At 36.9% G+C, this 26,557-nt stretch overlaps 1 protein-coding gene across 5 annotated transcripts in view; it reads left to right on the top strand.

Moving 5' to 3' along the window:
- The window catches only part of SDK1 (sidekick cell adhesion molecule 1), a 393,312-nt gene that overhangs the window by 86,958 nt on the left and 279,797 nt on the right, over positions 1-26,557 (top strand). For all 5 annotated transcript variants that reach the window (XM_048061197.2, XM_048061189.2, XM_048061203.2 and 2 more), the window contains one exon: positions 24,922-25,081. In XM_048061197.2, the coding sequence (XP_047917154.2) occupies positions 24,922-25,081 (160 nt within the window). The remainder of the gene's footprint in view (positions 1-24,921; positions 25,082-26,557) is intronic.

The following is a 26,557-nucleotide window of genomic DNA, read 5'->3' as shown; positions in this document are numbered from 1 at the left end:
GAAATCGATTATTGCTTTTAGAAGGCTCCTTAAATACTCTTCATCTAGACAGAGAAGGCCATGGAGGATGCCATTGTAAGTGCTGAACACAGCACTGGCACAACAGAAACACCATATGGAACATCACAATGCATGTTACATCTGTAAGTAGGAAAAGCTGAAATGGTGGTTTAAGTTATTTTACCTCTGTCTATCTTTTAAAAAAAAAAATCAAAAAAAAAATCTTGGGAAGGGCAAGATTATAAGGTATAATGATTTAAATGGCCGTAGTTAATTCTGTATGAGATTGACAATGGAAAAGCAGTAAGAAAGTTTCACAAGATAAAACTTGGACCTTTGTGCTGTTTTCAATTCTCTGATTTCAAAGCTCTCTACCAGGATTAATATTCTAGGGCTCCATGTACCTCCCAGGAGGAAATGCAGCAACGTTCACATTTTAGAGATGGGTAAATGAAATCTAGAGAGGTTATAACCTGTACAAAGCCACACAGAGGCATTAGGCCTTTGGAGAAACAGGGAACAGAGAGCGAAATTTTAGTATCTTGTTACCTGCTGTTACCCTGTGAGTAAAAGATCACCTGGAAGATAGGAAAAAAGCCCTCTGAGACTCTACTGTTTGTCCCTTTTAAACCATTTAATGGATTTATAAGTAAGAAGCCGGAGTCATTTCACCCAGGTCTTTAATTCCTAGTGAGTTATGTCATGTCAATAAAGCTGTTTTCTATGTGGCAGCATGCTTATATTACCCAATCGTACCTAGAAAGCTAAGACTGCAAATACTGGAGAGGGGTGGCTCATTGGCACTCGGGTGACATGTCTGCTGCTGCTTTGCCCTGCGAGGAACCGTGAACAAGATCAAAACACCTCTTTCCAACTCTTCCTATTACACGGGGTATACGTCAATTATTAGTTCACTATGGAAAAACAAAACCTTTAACTCTAGGATGATTTTGGTTTCCTCATTGTGCAGTGCAAAACAAGGAGGATGGTCTGTAGCCCCAGCTGTTAAGTGCAGCGGCTGGCACAATCAGGCTGTAAAGTTTGGCAAGGGGGGTGGAGTGGCTGCTATTTATATTGTTGATATAAATGGCTTATTTTAATGCTTTTGTATTCAGTGATCTTTAAAAGGTCCCTTCCAACCCAAACTCTTCTGTGATTCTCAGCTTCTGTTTTCCTGAACATACCGGTTTGCTATATGCTGCTTTAAATTTTCTGGCTGTAATGCAACACATTTAGCTGTTTAGATATGCCTTCCCTGTATGTAGGCACACTTTGGGAATATGCATCGATATGATGGTGTCTTTCATACCAAGTACATTATAATTATATTTGTTGGGGTACGTGTATTCTGTAAGCCATAGATTTGAAAAATTAAAATTCAGTTATGCATTAAAAGACTTAATATTACTAATGAACGTATTTTTATTATAATAAGTGATGCTCTTCAGACATATTGATTCATCTCCTAGGGAGATCAAACTGCTCAAGCATTATAGTTCTTCCTGATCCATGGCCGGGGGGGGGGGGGGTGGTAAGAAAAAAAAAAAAAAGAGGAGCATGAGTTATTTTGGACAAGGTAGGATTATTCTCAGGAAAATTTAAAAAAACTCAGATATGACCTTTGAAAGTAGTGATGTGGAGGAATTAATGTTTTCTTAATATTTTCTCTCTTGTATTTTTGGTTCCGTGCCTGTAATTCATCAGAAATGTTTTGATGCTGTGTGATACAGCTTTCAAAGCTGAAATACACAGAAGTAGCTAAAATAATAATAATGAAAAACCACTTTGCTCTTACATAGTGAACCTATTGCAAATGACATACTTCCTTGGTTACCTTTCTTTCAGGATGGGTAGTGCATTATTTCTGTAGCTGGAAAGAATGAAAGTATTTGCATTGGAGTACTTTCTTTGAATCTCCATAAGGATTCCTTTTGTACAATATCTGTTTATTGATGCTCTGTATTTAGTTATAGTGAAGTGACTACTTCAGATTCAGTTCAGTGAAGTGCTTAGTACTTGCTTAAGTTAAAACATACAAGATGTCTGAGCAGGTGTAAAAGATCTGTGTTTTACGAACAGTTTTCTAATTGGCAAAATGAAGGTATGATGCTGGATGAGAAATCAAGGCTTGCTCTAGTAAAGCTTCAGGGAGTACAATTGATGCTTAATTACGGTGCCACTTGCATAGGAACACCTTGAAGCTAAGCATTTTGCTATGTCAGAGTATGTGAGCGTGGTGACTGTCAGAGGGGGGCAGGAAGGTGGGAGGCTGCCCTTGAAAGCTGATGCTCCAATTCCAGTGGACAGAATGACAGATTTTTCAGACGGCAGAACATTCTCTTGCTCAATGTCATTGGTATAAAAGGCATTCTAATGAAAAGAAAAGCATGTTAAGTGAAGTATGCTAAGTCTTGAGCAGCAATCACTGACTCCTGCAATTTTCTGGCTGATGATATCCAGCTTTACAAAACCGTCTATTTGATCAATAGCCACTGACAGCAGTTGAACTCTAATGTGTCAGTAATAGCAAATAACATCAGAGGATTTACTAACGGTGTCAGGCTGGAGCAGTTCCTTGGTCTTGGGTGTTCGTGAAGCGAATTTCAGCCCCGTGTGGTGCCCCAGACCCAGTGCTGTGTCTGAGTTCAGTTGGCACTTCTAGTACGTGCTTGTGTGGGGCACTTTGGAGAAGGGCACAGGTAGGAGCCCCGAGCCCACCCATACGCTCAGTCGGCGCGTTGGCGTGTGCCTGTTAACCTCTGTGCACAAACGGCTGACATCACGTCTTGCATGTGGTAGCAATACTATTGAGTGTGCTCTGATTAATGAACGGCAGGGAGAAGAAGGTGAAATTTTCAGGTGTCGCGCAAAAATCAGTTGTGACTAGTTCTTGTGTTGTCTTGAGCCTATGTTTTATTGTGTACCTACATCATATGAGTATAGCTTTTTGCATACATTTTGTTTGCACAGTTGCACAATGACACAAACTGTCTGCTCAGTTCTTGCTTTTTAATTAGTGATTATTGACTATAGTTCTTGCTTTTTAATTAGTGATTGTTGACTATTTTGGGGAGAGGTAGGGCTGAAGACTTTTTTTTCCTAACTTAATTTGCAAGGCCAGGGATTCGTGTTTAAAGCTGGCCTTTTACACTTGTGCTTCAACCGAATGGCCTTTTTATTTGCCTTATTATGGCTTATCTGTACTAACTTGAGCGTTTCAGTCAGACTGATTTTTAGGAGGGCTGATCTGGAAGAAGAATATTATATGTCACTAAATAGGATTTTTTTTTTCAACGAGCTGACCAGGCCAGCAGCTGTGGAGGGGTGAGTGATGCACATGCTTTATAACTGACCAGTATTGTTCCAAAACCCTTTCTTCAGGACTCATAACATCCTTTTGAAAATATGGGCTCTGATATAATAGAATTTGTTTCAATCATGATGTGGTAAATTCATCCTTGGGGATATCAGGAAGGAGGGGTTCCATCAACAAGTGTCTGCCGTTCTGTCAAGATCTGATTACTTGTGAAATTACAAGTAGCATTTTAGACATGGTTACAGTAAAGGTTACAGGCACTCTTTGGATCTGAAATTTCATTTTAGAGCAAAAGGTCCCCAAGGGCTGGTTTAATTTATTTAATTACATTGTACAAGACTTGGGTAATAGTTTTAGATCAAAGTATAAAATTCAACTTCCAGGCGAATTTGTAATATAATTGAAAATGGTAAATCGCTAAACACTTCAACAGTTTTTCTTTGTAGGAGAGAATGATACAAAGATATGCATTGCAATGATATAAGTTCAAACCATTTATTAGAATCATAAATAATAAACTTTGGAAAAGTAACTTGTTTAATTGTAATGGCATCACATCTTTCTCAAGGATTGCTCTACAAAACTGGATTAAATTGGCCTGGGAAGCCCCCAGCCTTTTTTAAGCATTCCTTACCTTAGTGGTTTAGGTAGGAAAGATGGACTTTAAATCTAGTATTTTCATAAAATATTTCTATTTCAAAGGGTTCTCCGCCTGTAGTGCAGAGAGAATTATTTCTAGGGCATTCATTATTTAGATGTGTCATGGTGGTGGGAGAAACTTTTTGCTTTGATTCCCTTATTCTGTACCTTGAGTGATGCTTCTCTTGACTCTTCCCACTTTCAGATGAAAACGCTGTATCCATTGTCCCAAACATGTCTGGTCTAGCTGTTTTCCTACCACTCATCTGATTGTATTGGACATCTGCAAGCTGTTTCCCTTTTGAATTTGTTATTAGGAACTTGATGAAAGGACTCAAAGCCATCGTCAGCAACATAAAGCATTAATTACTCATTTTTCTGAAGGTACAGAGTGAAAGGTACAGCAAGAACCAAATAGCAGAAAAATGTACATGTGCAGATCTCCCTTACACCGTAATCTTCCTTTACCAGGTCTTCCGATATGCCCTTAAGCTAACTAATTTCAGCAATCTGTCTAGACAAAGTAACCCATTTGGTCTGGGCATGCCTTTCTCTGCGTCTTTGTTTTCTTTCTATTCAATCAACTTTGACTGTCACTCACAGCATAATACCTGATTACTAATACAATTTCAAGGCCAAGGCTCTGCTAATATTAGTCATTTTTAAAACTTGACAAAGCAGATGTATTGCCAGGGTGTAAGCTGACGATTTACTTTTCTAGCCAATAAATTTGATGTTTGCAAGTATGACTTTTATCTGACTTACCGTTTTACAGTTCTTGCGTTAAAGCTTTTGATCCACGAGTCTGTTACATCCATCAGAAGTTTTTTCCAATTCATCATGCATGGCCTTTATCTTCTTTTTAAAATTTCTTAAAAATAGACCAACAATTTCACTGAAGCCTGCCTTTAAATAAAGGTGCTAGAACACTTTCCCGTCAGTGTTCTGCGATCAATATCCCTGTGAAATATGGTGCACTTTCCTCTGCTTCATATTTAAAGGACAGTTCTGTTTGTTTCCATATTGATGTGCCACTTTTTCATGGTCTTGCATCTCGTCTGTTTAATCTCTTCAGCAATGCAAAAATATTAGGTTTTGCTCAGCTTAAGGTGAAAGTTGTGACTCATCCAGGAGCTGTCTTCCCTTCAAATTATTCCATCTAAATAAATTATAATTACACTCTATTTAAGTATTCAGATTCTTCTTCTTGGAACAAAAAGAAGCAGCATACACAAAAACTGTGTCACATACTGGTGGCTTTTTCTAGAATAAACTTTATGATCAATTTCATGGAAAAAAAGTTTAAAAAGAAAAGAAAGGAGTATTTTGAGTAATGTTGTCAAACTTAGGTTTCTCCATGGTAACTGTCAGTGCAATACTAAAACTTTTCACATGGATATGCTAATTATTACAACAGGAAGAATAATAATTATGGAGCTACAGTAGAACTCCATGCTGAAACACAAATGTGTCTTGGAGTTTTTTCTGTTGTAGGATGGAGTAAAAAACTTCAGTTACGCTACCTGGTACATGGGCTCTCACGTTTATCAGGCAGTCTTTGACCATTTAACTCTAAATCTATTCCTAGTTAATACAAATAGCATTGATGATTCCATATATATCAAATATTATTTGTTCTGCTTCTTGCAAAAGCCAGCTGGAGACTTGTTTGTTCAGATTATTCTGTATCATGGTAGATGATAAAATCTACTGCACTTACCAGGTTTATAAAATACTTGAAACATCATAATAAATCTGGAATGGGAAAATCTTTGCTACAGTTCTCACAGAAACAAGAATTTAAATCTGCAGGTGGCTCACAGATCTTCACTTGAACGCTGTAGCATTATTTGTGCTAGACTTCATTGCTGAGACTGTTCTGAAAGAGTTGTGGATCACTTAATGCCATCTGCAACAGTTTTGTTTATCATTTATTGAATAGATTTAAGTCTTCTAAGAAAAACATCAAGAAGCATTTTTGCCTTTTTTTCTAAGAAATAGCTCATTAAAACCATTAATACTACAACTGTGATTGTGTTAATAATATGCCTTATAATTTTAGCATACAGCAGAAGTTAGGGAACGCATCTAAAAATAGGAATCAAAATTCTGAAAATAACTGTCTTATTTCAGTGTTTACAAAAATCGGTAAAAATGCTGTGCTGCTTTGGTCATTTTGGCTTTAAATTAAGTAGAAGAGAGGTCACAACTGCTATTTAGCTCTTACTCTGATACATATTTAATATCTCCATTTAAATAATTCCTTTAAAATCTTTAGTCTGACAATGTGCTGTTTAACATCAAAAATTCAGGCAGTGTTAACGATGATTATTCGTGCTAAAGCGTTGTTTTTCTCATTGTAAAAGAAACATTAGCCAGTGGCTAAGTGGCTTGTTATTTAATATGCGTCATTTCTACATTCCTTTGGAAAAAAATACATATATCAAGAGGAATCAAAGGCAGTGCATGTTTTCATAGTACCAAGTCCAGCACCATGTGCAAAAGGTTTTGTTTCCAAGGTTGTGTGGTAGCTGTGCACCTTCAGTTTTGAACCACATTTGAACGATATTTTGAAACACGTGTCTTAAAATTAGGTTGTCATTTCAGCTTCTTATTCTAGTTGCTGTGTCTTCAGATACTGCCTAATGTGGTGACTAGAGCTGAGTGCTCTGAACACACCTGAAGTGGTGCAGTGCTTCTGGTACAGACCTCATTTTGCCCTATAGCTGGGAGGGTATGAAGCTTTTTTCACTGTGTCTATTGAGACTTCTTTCTGCCCGTCACGTAGGTCTTTACCTAAAGCAGTCCAATTCATTAATTTATTTTTCAAAATACATCAACATTGTAAGGACAAGATTGCTGTTCAGTTTTCATTATATTATTGTGACGTCTTCATATTCCTCTGTATTCAGATTAAAGTGATACAAGACAGGCAATGCACATTTAAAAACAATAACAAAAAATAAGGAACAATCAAAATGACATCTCTGTTTCCATTGTGAGTCACTGTTGATTAGTGCAGCCTTGCAGACCCTGTTGTGATGCCTTTTCATTAAATACAATATTAATGATGGCAATTGGAATGGATGGGGCTACTGCTAAAGCTGAAGTGGCATCAGTAAAGCAAACGTGGGGCAGCAGAAAAAAGCACGTCCATGGAGCAGAGGAGAAGGCAGTGAGAGAAATGCGTCGGCTAGCCCTGAGCTGGTGTCGAGGAGCTTTATTAGCAGAGAGAAACAACCACCGAGCTTGTGTGCCGTGCTGCCAGGAGGGAGGCAGGTGCTGCTGCAGGGGAGGTTGGATGTGTGCTTCGGGCAGCTCACCTCCATCCCTGCTGCCCTGTGGGGACCGGCCTTTGGAGTGAGAGATGCCCCAAGGCAATCGACATGCTCTAACCAACCCTCGGGCTGCAGGACATCTTGCTTTTAGTGTTTGTAGTCAACTCCTCTGTCTTGGGCAACAACCAAACAACAAGATATGTGGCCTGAGAAGCTTGTAGGCTTTTACATGGGTAATACGGATGTGAAGAATTTACTTTAGCTTTTCTACTGGCACTTTTTTCTGGAGTTATTCTTTTAGAACATCATTACAGAGTGGAAGATAGTGTATTTGATTTAGATGTAAAAAAAAGTCCTTTTGTTGTTCTTGAAACTCTTTTTATGGGACACCCTTCCTGTATTTTTACATTCACCATGCAAGACTTTGTGTTTTTTTCTATCATTTCTTTAATTTTTTTTGAAAGACCTTTTCTTACTTGCCTTATCTATCCTTCTGTTTAACCTTTCTGACCCTTTTAATAAGCTTTCTTATTCTAGGCAGTTTGCCCTTTTGAAATTAAATAATATCGTAGAAGATTTTCTCATTACTTCCATAATAGTTTAACAAAATACTTCCTTTCGCAAGCTTAAATAGATGTTTTTATCAAAGTAACAAAACCCCAAACTATGAAAAGAATGCTATGCTGCTATATTTAAAAATATATAGAGAGAATTTTTAGGGAACTCCTTGACAGATATTTGAAAGTTTGATTAAAAATACTAATGAGAAAGTTAGAAGCTTGCAAGTAACTTATCTCAAAATCATTTCTGAAGTATTATGGACTATGTTTGTCTTACTAGCAGAAAGCTGATTATTATTAAAGATAAAAGTTCTCATAGTAGTTAACTTGAAAAAGCTGTTAAAGGTGATTGTTTGGTTAATTAAGTTAAATAATTTGAGTTGCTTGAGAATAATCCAGAGACAGAAAAATAATTTGATTATCACTTATTTAAGGTCTGGGATGTCTCCTTTGACTCCTTTTGTACTCTTTTAAAAAGCAAAAGGATTAACCAAACTGAATATAGTAAGGGTGTATTCCCTCATGTGTATGCATTGATGTAATACTGGTATATATGATTTTAGACAATTTAATCCTGACATACTTCTAGGAAGAAAAAACTATTCATAGGTTCACCAGTGTTACAAATTGTCATATTGTAGAGTAAAGGAGAGAGAAATTTTCCTTCTCTAAGCAGATTTTAGAGCTGAATGGTTTGATGCATCTAAAAGAGAAAATAATAAATAAAAATGATACAAAGCTTATAGTAATATTCTGTATGCGAAGTGTGAATTTGAAAAGAACCAAGCTAAGCTTCTGTTCTGTAACTTAGAGTACTTTGAAATCCTGCTGGCTTCCTCTGTTTCAGAATTAATGGGAGGTCAGGCCACCCAGGAGAGGGAAGTGGGGTGTACAGTGTGAGCGAGCCCCATCGGCTGGCTCTCTGATATTGAGGGTCAGAACCTGAATGAAGGGTGCTAACTCAATCTTTATTTTTATTAATTCGGCATTTCAAATGAATTCTGATATGGCAGCTTTGTTACTTTATCCTATGCTTACAAGGAAGCAGGACTGATTGCTGGTGCTAATCCTTCCCATGCCAGTAACTTTTAACACTCGCAGGTAAGGCAGAAGCTTCAAATCTATTTTTCTGTAAGTTCCTGAAAGTTGGTAGCTGGTTAGTATCAAGGACCAAAATTAAGTGCTTCCATTAAATATAACCTCCGCAGTTGTTTGTGGTGGTGGACTTACTGGCTCACCAGTTACTCGCAGCAGTTGTCCCAGCAGCAAGTGGGAGCCTCCTGCTGCATCTCATGATTTCTGTAGCCTGAAGTGTCACAGGAGTGTGACAGTCTGTGGGTTGGATGAAGGTATAGGGGTGTGGAGGGGACCTGGTGTTAGGTGTGGGACTGGACTAATGGTATTCGGGGAGTCGTGAATGAGGGGAAAGACTTCGGGGTTACTGGAATCTGGGAGTGAGGGGACTTCATAGAAACAAGCATGTCCGCAGATAATTGGACTTTATTAATTCCCTCACTCAGAGAACAATGTGCTTTCTTTACAATACTTTTCAATATTGTGCTTGAGATACAGGAAGAAGGGTTTGTCAGTGTTGTTTTGCTCTCTTTAATTTATACCAGGACTTCTTGCTTGCTCTAATGAATGAACTCCAGCTGTTGGATTCCATATGGGAAATGTAGCCAGCATAGCTCTTCCTGACAACTAATGCCCACACTGTGAAAGCTGAGAATGAATCAGCATGAGGGATCTGGGACTGAGAGTCTTAACATAAAACAGCTGACTGTCATCTATTATTTGGGTGGCAAGGGGAGATAAGTAAGAAAGCTTGCTTTGCAAGCAGGGTTAAAGAAATGAACTTTTTATATTGGCCGCTTGTGGCAAAGACTTGGAAATGATTTACAGTCACTTGGGAAACTTCTTTGAGAGTGGATTTGAAGGTGTGTTCTAGGGAGAAAGGAAGGAATGGTCACAACAGCTTCCAGTGGCTATTGTATCTGCAGCGAAAGGGGAAAAGAAACCAGACCAAAACATGCCCACCAGTTGGGATGTCGGTGATAGGCAGTGCCTGAAAGCACTGCAGCGTTACAAGGAGCATGATGGAGCTACAAGTAGATCGGAAGGAAAATGTAGAACCATTGATGTACTGCGCTTTCACTGAAAGAGGAGTAAAAAGTAATTATTTAGTAATTATTTATTATTATTTAGTAATTATTATTATATATAGTAATCATTTTCTTAATTCAGATTTTCAGATGATATGAATATAGGGACTTCAGCAACGTTTGGAAAGATTCACAATCTTAAATCTTATCTGAAATGAGTCTCTGGGGTTGTGGAGTGTGGGGGGGAAGTAATGTGATATGTTGAGGATTGTATCTTGCAGGACGCTTCTGAAGATGTAACCAGAACTTGTGTTTTCAAATATATTTTTCAATAGGCTGACGCTGCAGAGTTCCCCAAGTGGGTTTGTAGAAGGAAGGAGCTTGTGTGTGGCCTCCTGCAGCAGTTACCATGAGAATACTTGGTCTAGAACCTACTCATGGGAGATGAACTCAGAAATTACAAGAAATTGCTAATGTGCTCCTCTTGTTTTACAGTTAAAATCAATTGTGCCAATATCTCGACCCATCCTGAGACTGAGAAATATCAAAAACTTTTATGCTTTTCCTTTCTGTTTGGGAACTATTTGTTTCTGTTTGTTTTATATTTGTTTAGTGTAAGCTGATGAGTAACACGTGGTTCTTAGTTTCCAGGAAGAGTTTACGGTTCCAAAGAATGCTCCTTTTTTTTTTTTTTTGGTGCTTGAATAGTGTTTTATTGTTTCACTTTCCTTTATAAAAAGGTGTCTCATATAAACGCAGTTGATGAGATCAAAAGATCAGTTTCAGTTTTAAATCTCTTGAGAGGATTTAGAGCTTTCAAATTCTCATGTACAATTTCAAATAAATTTTTACCTTATGCTCTATGGATTCCATCCAGATTCCTTCCATTTTGGCCTTTAGATAGTATATAGCTGCCAGATTAGAATTAATTAATATTTCTTTTGAACCTTTGTGTGCACTCATTAGAGGTAAAGGGCTGGAAGATGTGTGATAACTGCCATGGGTCGTGTAGTTCCTTTATCAAGCGTATTGATATCCTATTATAAGGCTCAAGAGAAACCGTTACTGATGCAGATACTTGTGTGATGTGAACAACTGTTATCAGACAATGATTTGCAGTAAACAGTTGCAGTAAACCAAGGAATTGCTGAACCAGGATCTTTAAAAAAGTCACTGTGGAGACAGATTTCAGAAATGAAACCTCGGGTCAGAATTGCAAAGTAGTTTCTGTGTTTTGTGAACTTGATTCAAATACATTTTCATTGAATGGTGTACGTTGCTACTTTCTAAGGTTATGTCAACACTGCAAAATATAATGCTTTGCTATTATGCCTTGTTTTAAAGAAAAACAGATTTTTTTCCTGGGAATGACTCTTTCAAACCTTTCAACTTCCAATGAAAAATAGGATTAATTACCTTGGAACCAAGGCATGTACCGTTAGTCATGCGATGTGTGGCATGCTGCTTTTATACCACTTGCTTCTGACTCACTTTGACTCAGATTCTTTTCCTCTGTGTAATTTCTATTTATCTGCTGTGTTTTGTGTGTGTGTTTGTGTTCATGTTGTTGCTTGGGGTGTTCATTCTTTTGTAATACTGGACATTCTGATGGGAATTCTAGAAAGGTGAATTTTCTGTTTCCCACCCCAAAAAACTTCAGGGTCTTCAATGGAACCAGCATACTGCTAAAATCAAACGTGTTTTTGTACATTTAAGAAATGTGCATGATGTAGACAAGATGTTTATTGTATTCTCTTTGCTTTTTTCTCTTTGCCAACTATGCAAGCAAAGCAGTAAGGTAAAGGTCCCTCATCCATAGACCTAATCTGTCTTCAGTTCAAAGCTTTGTAAGTAAAAGCAACCATCTGTACAGGACAGCTGTTGAAGTCCCTCTCTTACAAGCATTGCATTGGTGCCAAAGTGAAGCTTCTTACCCTAATATTGTTGCGCCCTCATTTAAAAATTAGCAACTCAAGCGCTTTATTATACTTGAAGCCCATTAAATACCGTTGTAATTCCTGGTACAACAACAGTGTTGTATAGCAGTTCTTTATGTAGAGCCTCGGTGCTAGAGTTTGTTGAATTTTCATCCAATGTATGTTTAAAAAAAAGACTTCTTTTTCTTTTTAAGTAGTTCTGTGGGTATTGTTTCTATTAAGTCATACTAACTATGTATTCATTAAATCTATGGGTGAATCATAGAATTATACAATTGATTGCTTTTTGATCTCTAATATATTCTCTCTGTATATATTTTAGGCTGGAAAAGACATCTAAGAAACTAAAAGATAAAATACATGCACAAAGGCATCTATTTTCTTGAAAGAATAGGCTTTCGCTAAGTATGTGGTGAAAAAATCCTTTTTCACATATTATCAAAGAACAAAAATAGAACACGAACAATATAAAGGCAAGGAATTGTTTTTAATATATTCGTCTGGTATTCATTTCAAAGGCACAAGAGCAAGGTTTAGATACATTTAAAAACTTTTAATGGAGTTAATGGAGTTTTCCTTCAGGCTACTTAATGATGCATATGATTTTTTTAAGTACTAAAGGGGTAAAAAAGGCTAGGTCTATACATTCACCTTTCTCTTTTAGGATGCTTTTCTTTCCTCCTTTTTTGTAGTATTCTTGCCTTCTCAAGGATCTGTCTTTGAAATCAATTTCAGATGTCAGGAAAAAAGTTAAAGATGTTGGCACTAGTTGTCACAGATCAGACTAGGATGTCTCATTAAACTGAGCAAAGAGAGAGTGCGCATCACCTTTAATTTTCAGACTGGTTGGTGTTTTGTATTTAATGTTCAAGTGAATGTGATTGATGCCTTGCAGAGAAATATGTGATAACATTTACTGAAACTTCTCTTAAATATTTGAAGGTATATTTCTGTGTCTGTCTAGTATGAATGATTTTGGTTTCCTGTGTTCTCCCTTCTTGGCTGATGGCCTCTGGAAGTGAACTTTGAGAACAAATGTAGAACAAGTCAGGCATGCCCCTGTTGTGTTGATAATATCAACTTGACAAATGTATTCTGAATTTTGCCTGCAGCCATTAAAATGGAAAGCCAAGTCGGAAGTGTTTTATGTGAGGTTTTCTTATTGCTTGTACCAGCAAGTATTGCACTGATTTTGTCAAAGGGAAACATAATTTTTAGAAAGCACTTGCCCTATTGACACCCAATGAGAACAATATATTTTAATCCATCATACTATTTTTTACAGCTTCATTGTTTTATTTGCCATTGCTGTACTTTTTCTAGTTATTCCTAAACTGGTATAAATTAAAGGCCAAATGTCAAAAGTTTAAAAAAAAAAAAAAAGAAAGAAAAAAGTTAATGCTAATTTAGGATGAATAGTTATTAATATTATTTGGTTTTTATACATAGTGAAGAGAAATAGCTGTGGTTGTTACAGCTTTCAGGGTTTAGTTGTGTATGCAGAGTAGATGGTGGCTCTGTTTTTGTCATGTATCTAATTTTTATATTTGTATTTGAGGTGCACTCCTTCATATTTACAGAATTCTTCACCGTTTGTCAGATACAATGGGTTAGCAAGAAGCACACGCAGTGAAGTAATTTAATGGATGTTACTTTAATTTAGAAACCCACATTTTTGATGTGAGGCTGGGGGATTGGCCTTTGTCCAATAAATGTCTCCTATAACCATGGAACATGTTAATTTAATGTTTCCACATTAAAACAGTGTCACAGTAAGTACCTGTTGAGTACTGCTAAACAAATAGAAAAACAACTAATTTTCTTCTTAATGAGCCAGTGTAATGTGCTAGCATTTCAGTCAGACACGGTTTCTGGTTGAGCATGTATCTCCGAAGATCTACTTCATGAAACAAGCCTTTTAAAATCAATGGCAATAAAAGACATTGCCATAAACTACGTCGATGAAAGCTGTGTGAAAAATGTGTGAATAAGTATTTGGGATAACCACTTAAAATACGACCGTAGAGTATTTAGAATATGTCACAGGACATTGAAAAATCTGGGAGGCAACCTGTTCTGTATATTTTTTGCAATTCAGATGCCAGATCTTTAAGAGTTAGAGCAGGGGTGTCCCGTGGGCTTTTTCTTTCCCTTTTTCTCCCTGGTGGGAAGCACCCGAAGGCTGCCCGCTCCTGGCATCTGTAGGCAGTGCTTGGATTTCGGCTGTGCCTCAGCACCTGCGTTCTGCCTCCCAGAGAAATTTGCAAAATGAGCTTTTTTTGCAATAAGTACTGTATCCGAGTATTGCTATGGGATTACAAGTGCTTACAAATACAGTGACCTCCTCCGGAACAGTTAATCTCAAAACAGAAAAAGCTGTGTTTTTGGCTGTTACACAATAGCTGCGGGCTTTTCCTTACGCTTATAAATCCCCGTTTGATATTTTAGAAACTGTTTTCAGGTATTTCTAGAGGATGCTGTTTCTTCAATTTGTTTGTACTAGTGTTTTTCTCTGTTAGATTTGGAACGTTTTCATACCTGTTCTACATAATTGATTTAATTGTAGGGTTTTAGATTGGAAAACCAGAAAGTTTACGTAGTTATTTTTTAGCCCTATATGTAAGTATGTGAGGAACTCCAGTATTGGAAGAGCAGTCAATATTATTTGTGAATCTTAAATGTCAAATAGCTCAGGTTGGCATTAGGTGTGTGGTGAAAGCTGAAGTTACTTCTGCTGATCTTGTCTCACCTCTTGCTTTCCTGACGCAGGTTAGAGCTTGTGTTAGGCACAGAACTGCTCTTTGCTTAAAAATATCTGAAATTCCTGGTCCTTCAGTCCCTTCAAGGAATGTAATTATTTCCTCTGTGGGGAGAAAAAATTTCCTCTGTGGGGAGAAAAAAAGAACAACATGCCTTATCTACTCAAGGAAAGAATTTAGTTGTCCTTTCCTTCTTTGTTCTGCAAAAATCTGCTTTTTCTAGCAGGAACTCTGCTATCAGACTTTTGTCTTGTGGATCCTGGTGAAAGTAACCTCAGTCTGCAATGTACTATGATGAAATTTTAAGCACATTGACTGTAGTGTGTTTGGTAATTGTAATTATCAACCATACTTAATTTTTTTGATTGCCTAGCAGTATGTTTAGATGGAGGCGTTCTGTACTGAACACAGGAACATGGTGCTTAGAGTAGTGAATTGTGCCTCCCAAACTTCTACATCCTCTTAAACCTTAATAAAGTTATGACATTATTTTCAAAACACTATTTAAATTCCCTTTCTGCCTAACTGGAGTTTAACCCTGTCTGATTTACAAATTCTATATTTTTTCTTTACATATCCCTTTGATGCATGTCGTCCATCAATGTTAGCAAGAACAGTAAATGCATTGATCTATTGCTACACTTGGCAAGTTAAATAACACTTCATGTAAGAAGTATTGATTTATAAAATCCAGTACATGTAATTAACATTAGAACTGTCAAAAGTTGAGAACAGTATTAACTTGTTGCTTATTTATAACCCAAAGAAAATTAAATAAAATATCCAGATTAATAAAGTAACTGCTTTTTTTTTGCCTTCAGATATGTCAAGCTGAGTTACGTTTTCAAGAACAGTGATACGCTTCTTCCAACTTCTGACAAGGAGAAATTATATGTTTCGTTAGTATTGTTGAAAATAATTCTGTAGTCTCTAGGTGCGTGTATTATCCCCGAGGTGGTGAAAGGATTCCACTTGGATAGTTCTGAAAGGGTTTAGTGTAAAAGATGCAGAAATAAGTGATAGTATTAGGGAAAATTAAGGTAGCTAATTCATGTCAGGTTTTTAAAGAGCCTTTGATCTGGCCTTTAATTAGTGCCTGCTCTCCTTCATGAAAGTATGCAAAGCTGTATCTCCCTGTGTGCACGGTACAAGGTATTCTCCAGTTGTCTACACAAATTGGGCAATGAGCTAGTTCGAGAGCTCTGAAAGGATCACTAGGAGCTGTTGTTCCTGACTCAAGCACTAACCAGGTGCCTGCTGCAGAATTTGCTTAAGATGATGGGAGTACTTGAATTGAGTTCTGTGAACTTTGGGCTTTGCTTTGTGTTTTTGCCCTAATTCAGCATCACATAAGGATATGAACAATTCCGTGTCTGTTTGGTATGGCATGTGATCGTGTGCTTACCACCCTTGAATTCAATGGCACCATTGAGGTCCTTTGAATTGAGTTTGTTGAGGCAGGCCTTATCCAATTTATAAGCCTATTTACATTTCCAAGTTTAAAGGGCAAAAAAGAAAATTACAAGCTACACATAAACAAAACAACAATAGCAGTACGGAGCGGGTGTTGTTTTAACAAAGGCTTGTGCATGAATCATTTCCTATTCAATCCCCTTCATCAAGAGAGATGTGTTCATATCTTTTATGGTTATTCATAGTCTCCTTGCTATTTAGAAATAATTTTGTCCTTGAAATAATAAATAGGTGACCTTATATGCCTTTCAAGTCTGGCAGTGCCTTTGCTGTGCCATTGTTTCCCACTGCTGCACTAGTGTTTCTGTTCTGGTACTTCCAGGCACTCATCTACTGTTTACCTTTTTGAGTTAATTCATCTTCTACAAAACAACCGAGAATCTGTCTTGCACCAAGGACAAAGTTGTGAAAGGCATATTTGTGATTTGCTTTATCTGTTTTGTTAATTTGTCTGGGGGGTTTCATCCCGGTGTCTGTTATGTTTTAGTGGATCTACATCGATACCGGTGTGATCTGAGCTGGCCCTCCAATGGCTGGAGATTGTGTAGTGGCAGCTGTAGCTTCCTTTGCGGTTAGGTAAGGAAGCAAGTCATGCAATGTTCGCCTTTTTTTTTTCCCCCCTTGTAAGGCAGTCTTTGCTTTCCACCTGCTGTGTGCTGTGATTTAAACTAGAGCAGCTTATTTCCTTGGGAGCCTCACAAGTCTCTATAAACATCACTAAATATTAAGAGAATATAAAAAGAATGGGGGTTATGCTTTGATACCAAATTCAGCCTAGAGAGGTCGTATTTCTTTGGAGGTTTTTTGTTTGGTTTTGATACTTAATGGGTTCTCATTTACTTACCTGCTTTGTACACTATAGTGCTTTTTATCTCAGAAATTTTGTAACTTTGAGATGTGCTTATGAGCATTTCCCAGAATAATTCTGCAGTCTCTTTGGAGGATGAATTACACTAAACATAATTTAAGAACATGATCTGTAGCTTCTTGATTTTTAATCTTACAAGTCAGTTTCATGAATTCATGGAATATCAGCTGTTATTGCCTTCTGATACAATAAACCTCCCCCCCCCCCCCCCCCCCCCCCCCCCCCCCCGTTTCAGCTGAAGTATTACAGAAGGTCAGAAAGAAAAACTAAAATGTGAGATGTAGAAATTAAACTGGGAAAGAAACCATAACAGGACTTTTGGTTAATATATCAGGAGCTGCTTGAGGCTCAGATAAAATGATATCAGCTCATTCTTTTTCTTGTCTGGTCTGCTAAAGAAATCGATGTTAAGAAAAAAAAAAAAAGATATAATTGCATGTGGGAAAATTTTGCTCACTGGGGATAACCAAGAGCATTTCGTGTGGAATTTTGAACAGAATGAGGTTACTGACCACTGTATGTTTCCTCCCAGATCCAGACGTCTCTTCCGGGCTTCTGTGGGCCCTCTCCTTTTGGTCCTGTTCTACATGTTTCAGCTAAAACACTGCCAGCCTCAAGAAATCTTTTCTCAAAAGGGAAACAAAATCTGTGGTGTTTGAAAAGATGGTTTTTAAATAGACAACAGCGTTCAGGAGTAGGTTTAGGTTTTGTGAACACAACAGGTTATGTTTAAGGGTTTTGTTAGGCAACAGGTGGTGATAGGATTTTCTTTTTTAATCATCAAAAAACTGCTCTGGCTTTTGTTTGTCTGTCTTACATTTGTGTGTTACACTGAGCTGTTTTTCTAGTTTCTTAAGTAGTTTGTAGGGGAAAATGGAAGAAAGCAGGTAAAACATGAAATGTGTTTGCATTAAAACAAAGTGGAGAGGTTGCAATGTTGAGGCAGGTTTTCCTGTAACAATACATTTCGTGATGTGTATCTTACCATTGCTTAAGTTTCTGAAGGAATGAATGGTGGTGTTTGGTTTCTTTTTTTTTTTTTAAGAAAACTATGCTGTGTATTAGTCACGATTTGGGAAAAACATCTGATCTATTTGCATTAAGAAATGAGGAACTTGAAAGCAAAATGGAATTTGCAATGCCATTTGGGCAATTCCGAAATAGAGAACTGGTACTTGAAGGGTTTTTTGTTTTATTTTTCTGTTTAAACGAAGTAAGTTTTTAATTAAGTCTACTTAACTATTAGTGTGCAACACTTATCCTTGCCACTTGGGACTTCTACTTAATTGTTGCAAGGCAACCATATCTGTACATCTCAGAATGTTTAGTTCTCCTCTTGGAATAGTGTGCAACACGTATATAATCTAAGTTCAACATTTCTTCCACCCAAATCAAACAAATGATTGGCAATTATCCAATAACTGACAAGCCAATTAGATATTTGACCTATTCGAGATGAAAACAGGTGCCTGTTGAAATTTTGTCTTCCATTGACTGTACATTTAAAAGAAATGAATGTCACTTATTCTAGAAATATGCAGGTTTCCTCACAGAACTTGCTGAGTCCTAAAACAATTTAATTCCATCCTCAATTAAACCGTTAAAAGCACTATCCATCAACCTCAGTTGTTACTGTACTTGCATTTAGAAATTGTAGTGGATGTACCCAAGAAGCAGGTTATCTTTTTTGTATATAGCAGTAAAAAAAAAATGGGTAATGTGGGCTCATTTAGTTGACTATGAAATTAAGGAAGAAGACTTGATTTAAATATAGATACTTCAGTATTATTTCAATATGAAATCAGATATTGGCTCTGATAAAAGCTCAGGAAATCCACTTTAAGGGCATGTTGTATACCGCTGTGTGAAAATTCTGAGCCATGGCAGTATATCGGAAAAATAACCTGATATTTTAATGAAATATTCAGTATTGATGTATCAGTCCTTTCAAACCCAGGCTTAGCATAAGGTAGTAAAATGCAATTTTAATTTAATTGTTGTACTTAGTGATTTATGTCACACTTCCAACCAAGAAAATCTGAATCTCAAATATCCAATATTTTGGGTAGAATAACATTCCTGAAAATCAATACAGTTAAAGTGACTCAACGCTCTAATGTATGTTTGACATTGTTGACAGTTTATGAATAGATCATATACTAACTTTCACAGCATTTCACCAACGTATTTTAGAAGGTTTGAAATAAAAAGAAGATCGACTCAAATATATCTGAATTCAATTTGACTTGCTGGTACATTTCTCAAGATTTATTGTGTAATTTTTCCAAATACTTATGCAGTATAAGATATTGAAGTTCATTTCTATCAGAGAATACAACTTGCATCCAGAGCTTGTACATGCATGCTTACATGTTAGGAATTAGGATAAGTTGAAAAAGAAAAATCTTTTGCCTACCCGAGTCACGAATAAGAAGAAAATGGCTCTGATTCCCCAGAAGGTTACAGTTATCAGCTGTCAATCGGTACAGAGCAGCTCGTAGTCAATTGTGTGCACTCTGAAGCGTCAGCTTATGAATGTCACAGCTGAACTTTAATCTTTTTGATGGGATTCTGCTGCCCATAGTTGCACCTATATACTTCGCTTGGAGCACTGAAAAGAGTCTTTCTGTCTCTAGTTTGGGCTTCCTGCTTCTACTTTCCTTGTTAATTTAACTATTCTTTTGTATTAAGTATTTAATCCCCTAGACAGATCATCTAAAATGCTCTTTGTGGCAATTATCATTAACCTACCTGAAGATGGCTCACATCTCTTTTCTTTGCAAACAGTGAGTGCAAATGCATTTCTGTATTGTGGCTCTTCTGGACTCATCGTTCAGCCTCTCTATGTAGTTTTTGTAGTCTCATTTTCCTGGAAAATTCCTCAGAGAGATTATCTTTATTTTTCTGTCAGTCTATCATGGTTTTAGACACACCTGAAAAAGGGTGATGGGCATCATGCTTTGACATGGGTCTAATAAAGTGGAATCAATATAGGTGTGTTCTTTAATAAACCAATTGTATTCTTTCTAGGTTATACTGAAAAATATCTCAGTCAAGATTTGTTTTCAATATCATCTGTTCGGTAAACTGAGCGATGAGAAGATATGCTAAAATGACATATATTAGTGATTGAACTGTATTTACTCTGACTTGGTGATTTATGAACAGGTTAATCTACTTTTAATATTCAATATTGTTTCATCTAAAATGATTTAAGAGTAGATACATATAAGAAAGACAAATAGTAATGGCAGCAAGGATCTATTAACCTGTTCTCTGCATTCACTGCAACGTTCCTCGGAGTGTCTTCCGAACCTCAGTAACTGATTTTCTCAGGATACAAGCATGTGATTTTGACCTGCAGCTGTTGGCCCTCATGATTTCTGGAGAAAAAATTACTGAGATTTTAACAGGGTAGTAGTTGCAATGTTTTTTGCTGGTGAAGATGATGTGATACTTCTCTGGAGTCTGGTAACTTCCTTTTTCTCAGTAGGGTAGATGTGCTCAAGATCAAATTGCATCTTTTATTAAAACATATGGATTTCTGAGTGATAGGACTGCTTTCAAGGTTCTGTGGTAACCTGTAGTAACTGAAGGATCTATTTAATCTGAGTCAGATTTGTGTTGTAATAATGAAATCTCTTAGATGGCTAAAACTCATTAATCAAAACTTGTTAATGTGGTTATTGGAGGGTGTGTTTGAGTTCCTTGAGATAGCAGTACTCTGTTTCGGAAGCCGTGTTTGCTTCTGCTTTTCTGAAGTTCTCTTATCTAGCTGATGAGTAGCAACTCATTTTTTGTTCCCATTCCATTCAGTACAAAGCTACAGTCAGGCTGCCTTCTCTTACAGATTTTATGCGCAAGTTTGTACCTGAATGTGGTTTTCACAGGGGAATAGAATATGAGAGAGCTCTCAGGTCTTGTGATGCTCTTCGTCTGCTAGGGCCAGGGAGAAGCCCAAAGTAGATAACAATTGCATACAGCAAAGTTTTTTATATTTAAATGTCAGCATTAATCCAAACAGAAGTGTATGTGCATTGTTGAATTAGGTCTTGAAAATATACTGAGATAAAATCCATCTAAGCTTTGCGTGTACCAAGGAAAGAAAATAGACAGGCTAACCTGGCAGTATAGCGTAACTTGCTGTTTAATGATGCACAAAAACAAGGCAGACAGGTTTTAGAGCAAATACACAGATAATTTTGACATTCAGTCCTGTTTTTTCCTAAAGATTTTCGTGAAAATAAATCTGCAACATCCTTTTTAAGGGATACCAGTCAGAACGTTAGTGAATTGGGTAAGCAGACTTAATGAAAATTTGCAGAAGTTGTATGTATGTGCCAGCAGATAGACACCTTATCCCTTCACTCCTTGCAACTCTGACAATTTACTTTTTGGTTTTAGATCAGCCTAGTTGAAGAGCCAGAGAGACTGGAAGTGTTAACCCTCACGTGTTCAGAGGAAACCAACAGCATACAATGTGAATGTTTGCCTTTTTGCAGGGATAAAAAATCTTTTAGCTAAGAACCCTAATTCCGATATTTTATTACTCCTGTTTCTAGGACTCGAATGCACTTTTTCTAATCTGTTTGCTCCATCTTTCAAGAGAATGAGAGTTAAGAGATGCTCTTATGGCTTCTAAACTATTGATTGGCCAAGGTTAGGCTGAAGTGAGACCTTCCTATATTTATAAAGTCCAAGTATCTCATGATACTGTTAAATGAAGCGCTTATCTTCCATCCCATAGCCAGTTCCTCCTTTCCCACAGTTTTCTTTTTGAAACGGCTTTCATTTTTCCTGTTAATTTTCCCATTTCCTTGTGATGGTCTATAACAGCTCAACTTGTAGGTCCAGTTACAATTCTGCTTACCCTTGCAGCTCAGAGTGTAACGCAGAGCTTATTGTAACGTCATTTTGATCTTCTATCTGTGCAGAGCTGTAGAAATGCCAAAGTCATCAAAGCTTTACTGCCACATTTCTTCATGCCCAGTATTTTACTTTCATTTCTGCTTTCAGTGAGTATTTAGTGAGCTCGGATTGCATAATTGAATTTGATAAACTGATGCTATGTGATTGATGAGAAATTCGGGAGTAAAAGATTAGGAGATAAAATTACTTCAAGGCTTTAAGTAAATCTTCCAGAGAGCTGGGGTAATTCATAAAGCATGCCATATTCTTTATCAAAATATTCCTGTAGGTCTATTAAATTTTACTTTCTAACAGAATTGGATTGAATTTTGAGAACCATTTTCATGTAGTGCCAGCCTGATCGTGGTAGTTCAAATGGGAGAGAGCTCTGAGTGGGTTGCAACATCGCTGACTTGGCATCGTTTGAGTTGTGGTGGCAGGACTGAATGACGGAGCCGTGGGCAGCAGTCTTTGTCTTCAAGTAAATCATTTGTTCTTAGAAAAACATAAGGTGGAATGAGTAAGTGGGTAATTTTGAGTGAAATAATGAAAGATTCTGTGCTGTTTGGGTCTTGAAAATCCATGTTGAAGAGGATAAACAGGTTACTTGGGCAGAGGTTTATAGTGCAGGTACCAGCTTCGTTGTGATCTCACTGAACGGCTCAGCTTTCTTCAGGAAGGAATAACTTAATGAGCTCATTTCATCGGCCTTGGTATACTAGCAGGTGCGTATAACTGTTTTTAGCAAACTCAGTGCTCATCATTTCAGCTCAGCAGTTGGACTCTGTGCTGTAGGACTTGTGGAAACTCCTGTAACAACCCTCTCCCCTAGGTATGAGAACAACTCTCTGCCACTGTCTTTTCATCTCCACAAGGAAGCCTGGCACCTTTCATCTGGCGAGCGTATGATTATTGAGTCTGTCTCGTAACTCCCTTGGGGGACTCCCAAAAGTATACTTGAAGCCTCTGGAAAGATTAATCGCTTCCCTGCTTGTTTAGAAATTTCGATGTGAAAATTTTATTTGGAGACTAAAAAAGGCGTATAAATTGTTCCAATAATGATTGTATTACGTACAATACTTCAATCACTTTTTTTTAAAAAGGGAAAAATTTGTTTTGTTCTGGGTGAAATTACCTTTTTGTACTACTGTTGTTTAGCTTCATTTTTCGTTACAGAGTTTTTAAAATATTGGTTGTTATTACTAGCTAGAGAAGTGTGAGAATTGAGACTAAGCATAAAAAATATTTACAGTTTAAAAAAAAAAAGCTTTGCAGAATTTCATCTCACTGGTTAGCCTCGGAATATCTGCCATTTTGGAACTGTTTCTATTCTTTCGTGTTCAATTTTCATTGTTTCCTGTATATCCAATAAAAAAAATATATTAGTGATCTCCATTATCAATTAATTTGTTTGGAAGATAAATTGTTTAAAATGCTTCAAGACTGAAAAGGACATTACCTCAAAATACATTCTTTAATTTAGCTAATTAGGTGTGTTATAGTCAGATTGTGTGTAATAGTTTTGAAAGTATTGCTCTAAGATGTTAATGTTTTTTTTTTGTACAGAAGTAACTATCCTAAACTAGTGAGATAATTTGTCTTTGCAAGTCAAATCAAGAGGTGGTCTTAATTGTGAAATTATTAATTTCTTAACTATTTTTCAGTGGAAAAAATGAAAAAAAAAAGAAGTTCAAGTGGAAACTAACTCATTAGTATTAATAAATAGTAGTAATCACCTCTAGAGAGCCATATTTTTCTTCTTACTTTTAGGATACCATTTAATTTATACACTTAGTGTATTCTTCTGTCCTGCATGATGAAAAGATTAATTTAAGAAATTAATCTGAATTAACACTGAAGTGGGCAAGTGTAACATACCTTAGCCTGTCCTCTAACAGCTGCTCCAATGAATTTAGAGGTATTCACATGATAGAGCAAATACGTAAAACCGTATAAAACCCAGCCGGGCTGTGTAAGATTGATGCTACCTTTTAATTATCCCCTGAAGGGCTGGGGCTGGCAGGGACCTCTGGGTCCCTCTGCTCCAACCCTGCTCCCTTGGGGCCACCCAGAGCAGGTGCCCAGCACCAAGTCCAGGGGCCTCGTGGAGTCTCCAAGGAGGGAGACTCCCCAACCTCTGGGCAGCCCGTAATATTGTTTTTTATTATTATGCATTACATCTCTGACCTTGAACCTAACACTTAGGTATTTTTACACGTGAATGTTCTTTTTGATGACAGGATGCATTTGTAAATTTTTATATTAATCTACATTTCTAATGGTTACAAGCACAAACTTCAGGCCTGAGGTATGAAGACCTTGATCCTCCAGAGCTGAATAAGGAGTGAGTCTCCAACAGCTGTTGGATTGTGTTAAATCTGCCTTTTAGTGGATGTATGGCAGTTTAAGAATTGAGAATTTTGCTGCTTGGGGTATTTTGAACATTTGTGATTCACAAGAGTTCGGGACCACATGTGACCCCTGAACATTATTAAAGTACCCTAATAGAAAATCTGTTCGTGGTTTTGGGTAATATAATTTAATGCATTTTGGTTAGCAATAACACTGAAAAACACATTAATCTTGCAATTCTTTGAGGTCTTCTGTTCTAAACTCTTTTTTTCCTATCCAAATTCCTCATTTACTGTGAGACTTCTCCTGCTGTGATAAACATTCCTCTCCAAAATTACTCCTGTGGTTTCTACAAAAAAAATAAAAACTTCTGAGTGGGTTTAATCCTCGCAGAGGAAGGGGGTGGGAGGGGGGAAGGCAGCAAACATGCCTATCAGATTGCTGCGGTAGACAATGCTGAAATATCTCAAGTATAATTACTAAACATGCACAAAAACTTGTCTGAGTGGGCACTTCGTTCTAAATATGTACCAAGGACCGAGGTTCTTAAGATCTTCCACACTTGTGAACTATGGTTTTTTTAGTTTAGAAAGCTTAATTATAATAATAATTAAGCCTTAACTACTGAGTCATGTCGTCTCTCTTATTGCTCATTTTGAGAAAAAATGAGCTCAATATTAGTGCTTTTTACTGTACTCAACTTACAAAACTCTTTTGTCTCTGTTTCAGATGATGTTGCACCATACTTCAAGACAGAACCAGGCTTGCCCCAGATACACTTGGAAGGAAACCGACTTGTACTTACGTGCCTTGCTGAAGGCAGCTGGCCCTTGGAATTCAAGTGGTTGCATAATGACAGCGAAATAACTGCCTACTCCAGTGAATACAAGTAAATAAAAGCCATATCATAGCCTTCTCTAAGTGTAATTGTAGACAAACTACAGTATCTTAAAGCACTTTTGTAAATACTAACATATTGATAATGTTTTCTTATCATGAAGACCATTTTTCATATATGGATATGATCTCTATGAGGGAATTTCCTTTACTTAAAAACAATATTTAACACTCTAAAATAAAGATTCTAACACAAAATATTTTAAGTACCAAAAAAGCTTTTTGCTGGTTATGAAAATTTATACTCAAAATAAAGAGCAGGCATATCCCTTGAAGCTTTTGGTTAGACGGTGTTCATTAAAAATAAGGACTCTTTTGTTCAGAATCAAAAAAAAGTTTGTCATTTTAATTTGTTTGCTACTCTAGAAACCTTGCTTCTCTACCTTGTAGACCAAGCATAGCATGCTGAAAGCAGGGCAAGCATTGGCTAAATGTTACATATGGTATGCTACCTGTTCTTGTAGAGAACTAACCTCAATGGGATTATTTATTATTTTAAGCAAGATAAAAGAAAAAAGAGCATGGTCTATCTTAAACTCTGTATGTAACTTTCAGTTTCACTTCTGAGAAAGTGTAAGCCTTCTGGTTTAGGAAACTTTTCTTTTGTGATTATGCACTTTGTTCCCTGGACCTCAATGACTCCCTCCCCATTCCTTAGCACGTCCCATCAGGTAGGAGAAAAAGCATGCTGTGGCTAATTTGAGCTACGTTTTTGTTGATAGGCAGCAGATGGCTGGCCAAACATCAAAGTGTGGAACAGCCAAGTTTTGTCTGCCTTTTCCTTAGTGGGAGCATTAACTGGGCCTCCCCTATGCAAGTGCTTATTTGCATAATCTTGTAGAAATCTAATATTTATGCAGCTTCTGTGCATCTTTCAAATTTTGTTGAAATTAGCTAGTGGATTCAGAAGTTATAAGGGGCAGGTATGTGACAGAACCCTGGTAATAACACTTGTTATTAGTGAAGCAAGCCAAATACTGCATATAAGCAAAATAATTACTAAAGGTAGGGAAACATTGAGTTCCACAACTATAAAAAGAAATTACAGTGTAGACTAGTCCAAGAATATGGATAATGGTAAAAAGTTCCATATAGTTACATGAGCTAGTCCATGATTAATTTTCTTAACTAACATTGCATTACAATTTTGAAAATTTATCTTCTACATTATTTACATTTACAGAACAGTAGCAAAAAATCCCTTAAACAGCATTTTAAAATGTTTGGGGGATGTTTAGCATATAAAATACTGAGCAACCATTTCCAACAAAATGTACAGTTGTGTCTGAACTTCCCTAAAAATTCAACACTTGATTTAGTTGAGAACACAGTCCTGAATAATGGCGTCAATTAATGGTTGCTGTTTTCAAGCCTTGGGATATGCTGATACCTCAAAATAAGCCATACACACGCAATGGGGTGGTGTTCAATTTATAGAAGAGATTTGTGAATACTTCTTAGAAAACAA

Source organism: Anser cygnoides, chromosome 15 (assembly GCF_040182565.1).
Source record: "Anser cygnoides isolate HZ-2024a breed goose chromosome 15, Taihu_goose_T2T_genome, whole genome shotgun sequence".
In the NCBI taxonomy this organism is placed as follows: Eukaryota; Metazoa; Chordata; class Aves; order Anseriformes; family Anatidae; genus Anser; species Anser cygnoides.
Note: the sequence above shows the minus strand (reverse complement) of the source record. Positions and strands in the feature narration are given on the sequence as shown.